Source organism: Macadamia integrifolia, unplaced genomic scaffold (genome assembly GCF_013358625.1).
Source record: "Macadamia integrifolia cultivar HAES 741 unplaced genomic scaffold, SCU_Mint_v3 scaffold1321, whole genome shotgun sequence".
Lineage (NCBI taxonomy): Eukaryota > Viridiplantae > Streptophyta > Magnoliopsida > Proteales > Proteaceae > Macadamia > Macadamia integrifolia.
In genome coordinates, this window is record NW_024868159.1 from 165,512 (window position 1) to 174,530 (window position 9,019).

The 9,019-nt window shown below is 37.8% G+C and overlaps 1 protein-coding gene across 1 annotated transcript; it reads right to left on the bottom strand.

Moving 5' to 3' along the window:
* Positions 1 to 3,045: 3,045 nt before the first annotated feature.
* Positions 3,046 to 7,983, bottom strand: LOC122063427 (calcium-dependent protein kinase 17-like). The gene is made up of 8 exons (XM_042627136.1): positions 6,549 to 7,983; positions 5,806 to 5,949; positions 5,469 to 5,621; positions 4,722 to 4,834; positions 4,310 to 4,477; positions 4,062 to 4,189; positions 3,788 to 3,887; positions 3,046 to 3,495 (listed from the first exon to the last, which is right to left on the bottom strand). The coding sequence occupies exons 1-8, from the start codon at positions 7,237 to 7,239 to the stop codon at positions 3,403 to 3,405; spliced, it is 1,590 nt and encodes a 529-aa protein (XP_042483070.1). The 5' UTR covers positions 7,240 to 7,983; the 3' UTR covers positions 3,046 to 3,402.
* Between the last annotated feature and the right edge of the window lie 1,036 nt (positions 7,984 to 9,019).

Consider the following 9,019-nt stretch of genomic DNA (forward strand, 5'->3'; position numbering starts at 1 on the left):
TATAGGTGGAGTGAATTCTTCAGTGTTGTGATTGTGGCATGCACCTAATAGGACAGGTAAAACAGTTCAAAGCCTATCTTTTTTTAACTAATTTTCTGCGATAAGAAAAATAAAGTAGATTTTTCTAAGGTTCCATCTTGTTTGGGTGTGAGAGAAATGAAATTTTCACTAGAAAGTATAGAAGGAAAATTTTGTAAGGGTGGGGTGGGTGGTTTGGAATTATATGGGTGCACCTTTTTGTCACCAAGCACTAGCTCAACAAGAGTTACAGCTTCTTGTAAGCAGCTCTTATTCCACCTGTAGCACCGCTTACGAGAGCATGCAAGGGAGTGTAACAACGATTTCTTTTGCACTCCCCTTTTCTATTTCTCTCTTTTTTTAGAGGTATTATTGCATACTTGAGTAGTGAAATCTTCGTTCCTTTGTATCTGAGCTGTGAGTAGCAGGCTTGTAAGCTCGTGCAACACATTCTGGTGATAAGAGTTAATGTATTTCTTTTACTCTGTGATCTCTATCCCTCCGGTCTTACTTATTGAGGCGTTTCCTCTGTTTGCTTGGCTGCTTTTCGCGCTTTTGAAGAAATTGCTTTCAGCAAGCTTTGAAAGAAGAAGGGCTGGGCAGACTAGGTTGTTATAAGTGAGTATCTTTCTAGGTCTGTTCGTTTGGAAAAACGAATAAAAGCATTTTGGTGAAGTGAGAAGTAACCTTTTTTTTCGTAGAATTGAGCAACTCGGGATGCATTTGGGCAGTTGAGGCCAGTGCCTGGTGCCCAATGGATGCATAACGTGGTTGCTTGGTTGGGCATTACACTCTAGTTGAACCCAGATAGGGGTGAGGTGATTTACAGTCAGGCTTGCCTTACAATTGTCATCATTTAGTGGAATATGGGACAACATGTGCCTTTCTCCTAACAGAAAGATTTCCCCATTGTATTTTTCTCAGAAGTTATTTATATCAGGCCAGGGCCAAAAGGGATATTTAAAATAGTTTTCAAGGGTTCATTGGCTATGTAAAATGATAGTATTTATCTTAATTAATGATAGTATTTATCTTAATTAAAAAACTAGTGTTTTCGGCCAAAAGGGTAAGATTATAGATTTTTTTTTTTTCACAATTTTTTGTTACAACAAGATTTTCTCTATAAATATGTCAGAATAGTATTGGGAATTTATGAATTGAATTTTATAGAAAAAATAATATAGTTTTATAAGGAAAAAAAAAAAAAGGATATTGAACCTGTCTCATCCATAAAGTTATTAGGGAAGACAAATTTGGAAAACCAACTCATATCTCTCTTCCCCCAACTTTTTTTTTTTGTTGGGTGAAATATTCATTTCCCCTCTTTGAACGGGATAAATATGAGAACCCACTGCTAACTCCAATGACCATCCCTTTTCAATAAGCCGCTGATAAGAAATCCTCTTCCCAAAAAAGTTATAAAAATTATAAAAACTAATAATTTGGAACACCAAAAAGTAAATCCTATAGTCCCCACAAGAGTTCACCTCTGGCAATTTCCCACATGAACCTGTTAAAATTTTCTAAATGGTGTTAAATATCTAGCATAGGCATGGTTCTAAGGCACCGTTTGATAACATTTTTGCTGTTTCTAAGAAATGGTTTTTCACGTTTTTGTTTTTTGGTGTTTGATAAACTTGTTTCTCGAATTGAGTAGCATTGGGTAAATTCCTTTGATCGGTGTACGTTTTGCTGGGGAATTCAAATTTCAATCCCAAACAATGATTCAGTAATTGATTCATAAAGGTCTAGAGAGAAGTGAAAGAAATCTACGGAGGAATCGATGGATGTGGATTTAAGGCTTACACTAGCAAAGCAAAAATTTAGTGTATTCCTCCTCGTTTCCCTGAAGAATCTTCGAACTTTGGAAAGCTGTTAAGTAAGGTAAATGCTAGGTTGGGAGATGCAACTTTTCATCGGGGGTCCATCGGTGTTTTGGCCCACAAGTTGTTCAAAGAAATGGAAAAACAAGTCTGACTTGTTTCTTCAAACCCGTTTTTAGACACAAAAATAAGAATAAATTTTTATTTATGTTTCAAAAAACATGTGAAACGAAATAGGTTTATCAAATAGTTTTGGGGGTGTTTTTCCATTTCTAAGCATAGAAAAATGGAAAAACACGCTTCTGAAAATGTTATCAAACGGTGCCTAAGTATCGGAATTGGTAGCACATCTAACAATTAGAGTTTGGCCATGACTTTTCTTTTTGACATTCTATTCTTTCTAGTGTTTAATTTTCTTTTGTCATTAAAGAAAAAAAAAATAGCTGACCAATATCTTTTCGGTTGAAAGATAAGACCAAGGATTAAAAAAAGTCATAAAATCTGTTTTTTCAAGGGAAAATAAGGGTATTTCTGTCCAGTATAGGCAATCTGTTCCTGTATCGTATTGGTTTTAGGAATAACTGATACCTGTTCTGATACTGTGCACTAAAACCATGAGTATAGGGCAACTTAGGGATGTGCCTTAAAGGAAGTGGGGTCTTGGGACACCCTCACCCAAAACTAAAACAATACTAGACCCCTTCCCCAAAACTAAAATAATACTTCTCCAATAACTGCCGTGTGGCAATTCAGTTGGGGCTGAAAATCTGTAGATATGTGAGACATAAAGTCCTTTGTTTATCCGTCAAATTTCAGTCCAATCCGAATTTACCAAGTGGCAAAACAAGATATTGATAACCAGAGACAACCAAGGGACTGGATAGAAGTTTCAATCCAATATAGGTTCCCCTGAGGATTATACTCTTAAATCTGCATTCACCTATGTATGGAGGGCTGGTTTGAATTGCTCTCTGGACCTACCAACCGTACAATTCTCCCGGAACATTCTGCGAATGATCCGAGACCAGCCCTTAATTTTTTTTTCCATTAAGATGCAGTTTCTTTTGAGGAAGAAAACAGGGAAACAAGCATGTTGCATAACCTATATGTGTATCTATTAATCACAGGAGAAATACAATACCAACCCTCCCACCCTCCCACATACAAGCACACAAAGCTGAAAGGGATAAAAAGGGGGAAAAAATGAGAGAAGGAAAAATGAACTTGGATTCCTAGGCATTAGTAGTCTATATCTGCTGGATGGTTACATTGTTTACTGAGGGAAAAAAACTGCAAACCAACCCCACAAGCATCAAACTACATCACCTTTTAATTTACAAATGGTTCTGTTCATTTCCTTCCCCAACCCCAACCCCAACCCCAATCCCCTCCCTTTCCTCTTCAAATATTGTACATGAGTATCACCCATTCTTGAATTTTCACATATTCACAACTTCCCCACCATGACAACATCTGGGAGATTATATATATAATGTCACACACAAAACTATCTCAATTGGAATTTTCTTTTCTCTTGCTATAGACCATTGCCACCCCCCCATCAAACAAATACGTCACGTCGCTTTTTGGGGTTTGGATCAGGGTTCCCTTTTCTCATCATTGCAACAAACTCATCATAGTTGATCCGACCATCCTGCAATGATTAGAAATGTTTCTAAGAATCGGAGATTCATATATATAATTATGCAGTATTGGATAAGTAATATAACCATTGCTTGCTGTTCTGATCATATAAGCTATGCATTCAAGTTTTGAGAATCAATTGCTAATTCCTTATTATAAAAACAAACACAGTTTTCATTAAATATTCAGTTCTAATTTGGTGTTTTCTCGATGAATTAAGGATTCAGTTCCCACAAGATGTTCCTAGGTGATATGTACAACTAAAGCTGCATCATTTCATGTTATGCCTATTTATTGCTTACATTGTCACCATCAACTTCAGAAAGGATTTCTTTGATGTCTCTGCCATCATGCATGCCAAACTCACGGAGAGCTTGCTCCAATTCTTCTGTAGTAATAAACCTGAAAAAAAAAGAAAAAAAGAAAAAAAAGAAAACGAAAGTACTATCAATGACTCGAGAAACTTAATAACCACAAAAAACAATGACTTGAGAAACTTAATAACCACAAAAAACAGCTAAAAGTTGCCTATCCATGATTTCAAGATGTGGTTTTTAATTTACTATTGCTACATACCCACTTTTATCTTTGTCAAAATACTGAAATGCGGTGTAAAGATGCTCTTCTCTATCCATTCTATTCAGATGCATTGTCGCTGTGATGAACTCATCGTAGTCTATGGTTCCATTGCCATCAGCGTCAGCCTGTTTCAAAAAATAAAATGTGATAAATTATAAAGGAACCACTAATTCTGTATGGTTTTAATAGCTCAAAACTTCAAGGGAAATTTTTTTCCCTCAATAATCATACTTGTGGGAACTTACAGCTTCCATCAGTTGTTTAACTTCATACTCAGATAACTTGGTTCCCTGCTTGGAGAGTCCTTGTTTCAGCTCTTCAAGTGTTATAGTTCCACTACTGTCAGTGTCCATGTTCTTGAACATCGTCTTGAGTCCCTGGATTTCTTCCTCTGATAGACAACCTGATATAACCTACCAAATTCAAAATAAGTAGTGAAGTTCAGCAGAATAAATACATTGAATTACATGGTTTTGACTAAAAGATCTTTTAGGTAGAGCTGATAGCTGTCGATGTCCAAACCTTTGAAAGCCTCAGATGTACAATGTTGTTATAGTATTCTATTTGTGTTAAATCATTGAGAGTTACAATTTATTTCATTAGGAAAACTCAAAATATGAAGATTTTGCATGGTAAAATTTGAGGTATGAAATATACCCGAAGAGCAACTTTCTTGAACTTATTCATTGCTCTAAACTGTTTGAGCCTGTTGAGGACAGCATTATCAAGAGGTATATCAGGTGCATCTCCGTCTTTGATCCATGGGTGATCTGGAAATCACCGTAAATGGTTAGCAAGTGTAGAACCTTTAATAACCGATGCTAAAAATACTTGACCTTAACTCAAAAATGCATTTTTCATTTGGTGGGTCAAAAAGACAAGAACATGCCAAAGTTGGTTGAATTTAGTCCTGGCTGATTTAAAGTATTAGCTTATGGTTAGCACATCAAAGGGAAAACAGCAACTAAAAGCCACTCTTCTAAATTTTCTGCTTCAATGTGATCATGAGCAATTGGGCATATTCATTCAGATGGAACATCTCGCTCTTGCACCAATATTGGTTTGATGATACTCTTTGATCAAGTAGGGGTTACACTCTTCAGTTTGTGACAATTTACATCTATTCTTGATTTGACCTCTGATTTCTTGATCTTTATCTTGCTTTCACTGTTGGTTCTATTATTTCTTTGGAACTGCCAATTACTGATTTTTAAAAATCTAGTCTATATGTTTGTCTCAGAAATTCCTACCAAAAGGCCTCAATGCATTGTGACTGATTGTGTAAACTCATCCCCCTAACAGAACTATTCCAACCATGGTTTAGACCTAGTAGACAACTCTTTGCTGTTCTCAAAATCCAGAAACCCTAATTTGACAATTCTTGAGGAACTGAATCATACTTACTAAGAACTTGGAATGCTGTCAACCTTTGCTTGGGTTCTGCATGTAGCATCTTCCTGACAAGATCCTTTGCTCCAGATGAAATTGAGGGCCATGGATCGCTTGTGAAGTCAACATGACCACGCAAGATTGCATTGAAAATTCCATTCTCCGACTCTGTCCATTGATTTTAGTTAGATTTTCATGAATTCAGGCATCTGCTTATTTTTTCTCTTTTTTTTTTTTTTTTTTTTTTTGGGAAGGTGAGTGGTGGGTGAAGTATTACCAGGTCATGAATAAAGCAGTACGAGATAGAAGCAAGGAAAAGCAGCCAATAAAATGTGCAAGAAGAGAAAATCACCAGCCCAAAATGGAGGAACTCCACTGAGAAGTATATACAACATGACACCAATACTCCATATATCCACTTCTGGACCATATTTTCTCTTCAAGACTTCAGGCGCAATGTAATATGCGCTGCCAACGATGTCTTTGAACACTTCGCCTGTTAGAAGGATTAAAGCAAATAACTCTTAGTTGAACTGAAAACTAATTAACAACTTTGGGAAACCTCCATGCTAATGCTCATTATTCAAAAAAAAAAAAAAAAAAAAAAAAAAAAAAAGGGTGGGGGGAGGAGGGTGGGTAAGATTATTCTCCAATCGTACAACTCAGGATATATTTTGCCATTGCTTGACTCAAGGTTTAATAATGACTGAAGAAACATAAACACTAATTTTGAGAAGCTTTTCATTCTTCTCTGAAATGATTATGAAGCTAATGAAACTCAAGAAATGGTAATTACTCTGACTGAAGCATGAAGTACATTAACATTTCCCCTTTCAATTTCAATTGAAGTCATATTTAAATTATCTTAATTTTCTCTATACAACCGCGACTTTAAATCCCCTTCAGTCATTTCAATTTAAATTTCAGTTGCTCTGGATCCCACCCTTTCCCCTGAAATTGAGATATACTCTTCAGCCCCACAACTATAATAGGCATATCAAAATAATCTGAGAACAGAAAATCTTCAGTTTTCCAAAAGTAATAGGCCAAAACCAAAATCTAGTTAATTACATGAATAAGATATAAGCTACAAACCTTCTTTGAAGAACACAGAGAGACCAAAATCTGTAGCCTTGAGAGGGGAATCCTCATCCTTGTTCAACAGAAGGAAATTTTCTGGCTTGAGATCCCTATGTACGACTCCCATTGAATGACAATTATGAACAATCTGTACAATTGTCCTCAACAATGAAGCTGCCGCTCGCTCTGTGTAATGCCCCTTGGCAATAATCCGGTCGAAGAGCTCTCCTCCGGCACACAATTCCATCACTAAATGTACTGAATGTTTATCCTCATAAGCCCCTTTCAACTCAACAATGTTGGGTTGACCTGTCAAATGGTACATGATCTGAACCTCCCTCCTAACATCCTCAATATCCTCCTTGTTTGTAAGTTTTCTTTTCGCAATTGTCTTGCAAGCAAACTGCTCACCTGTGACCTTATGGGTACAAAGATGGGTGATTCCAAATTGTCCCCGACCAAGCTCTTTCCCTATATTGTAGGTTGCCCGGACATCTTCCATTGGCCGTCCCAAGACATGTCCAATGGGGACAGGCTTCGAATGCTTGGCGGGCGGTTCAGGGGTGGGTGCAACGCTGGAAAGCTTGGGTGGGGAGACATTTTCAGGAGCTCCATTCTCGGCATTGGGATCCTCACTTCCGGTTTTCAATTCGGCTTTTTCGGTTTTAGGGGCTTGTTTATTCCCATGGGAGAAACAATTACCCATGGTAGAAGGGAAAGATTGAAGGAAGGGTCAGAGGTGACGGAGGGAGGAGTGACAAATTGGGGTTCAAAGAATGAGTTGTTTGGAGAAGGATATGCATGTATACAGGAAGAAGAAGAAGGCACAAGCATGAAAAAGGGAAGGTGGGAAGAAGAAAGAGAAGAGGTTGGACTAATGAAGAATCTACAGAGAGGATTGATGGTGGGGCATTGTTGGAAAGATTGTGTTTTGAAATGGGTTTGAAAGAGTCGTTGGTGCAAAGTGGGGGGGGGGGGGGTTTCAGGTCAGAGACAAGAGAGAGGTTGGGAGCATTTGGCGGGAACCAACCGTTTTCCCTCTTTTGAGATTTAACGGCTAAAACAATTGGACCGCTGTGAGAGGGATGAAACCTGGAGTGAGATGGCTTTGGGTTGGACATTCCTGTCTTGTTTTTGTTTTGACAGAAGTTCCCTTGAAGAATGGTCAGATTTGTATGTTGTGCCCATAAGTCGACAGAGCTGATGATCTCAACTGTTCAGCTTTTTATGCAGATTTTTATTTATGGGAGAGAGGTCATTGAGCAAGAAAATAGCCCCTCCGTAAAACAAGGGAAAAGCTGCGTATATTATGATTTTCTTTAGAATTTGTAGTGGGGAGAGCCTCGTGCATTGAGTATGCCTTTTAATTCTCTGTGCAAGTAGCGTAGAAGAACACTAATGAGGTGCGATGGAATGGTTTTTTACATAGGAGGGCAATGAGATCATTTCTACATTTCATATATGAGAGAGAGAGAGAGAGAGAGAGAGAGAGAGAGAGAGAGAGATTGTGTGCTGGCTCATATAACTTTTTCCCCTTAATTTAGGGGAAAAGATCTCCACAATGCCAGCACAAAACCATGACTAAATTTGACTCCTCTCTTGAGCTGTGATCACCCAAGTCACCATAGCTACCTAGGCGATCGACATATGTTCAAGTAGTGATCCAATGGCTATACTTTTATTGACCAGAACAAAGGCGTCACGTCTCAAGTCATTGGATCACCACTTGGACATATGTCTTTCGCCCAGGTAGCTATGGCAAGACCTAGATGATCATTGCTCAGGAGAGGGTCTCGATCCAAAACTGTATCCCCTTATTTGATGAGTTTTTCATAATATCTTCCTCCAACGACCAAAATTGTACACGTGCATTGGAGGGAACATATTCTTAATTTATATTCCAAATTGTGGACCAGATGACGTTGGTTGACTTCATGGATTCGTATGTTACATACTGGCCCTAATATTGTGTTTAAACGCTAAAAATTCTTCAATTTTTTTGGAAGCAGTTGGATTAGTATCTTTCGTCTCGGAAGAAGAAGTAGATCCACAATGAGATACAGAGATTTTCAATTCAATGGTCATACCTAGTGCGTGAGGTTCCCACCATTGCATCTGGAGAGTGTCATTATGTAGGTAGCCTTACACCTGCTTCGCAGAGAGGTTGTTTCTTGACCTAAACCCATGACCACTTCGCATAATTTAAAATCATCAGATCAAATTGGTTAGGATCGTCTGGATCGAATTGGTATTGGTAGAGACCGATCTCCAATCCTAACCAATCCGATAACAATCCACGGGTAAGGTATAAATGTAAAATGGTTCAAAAAACTATTTTTTTTTTCTTTTAAATAAGGATAAATCTGTCCGATCTAGATCAATCCCACTGATACTAAGACTGGTCTTGAGTTTTAAAACCTTGCCAAGATTCGTAATCTCGGGCCTTCTTTCATTTTGGTTATGTAATTTCTCTAGATCGGACAGAT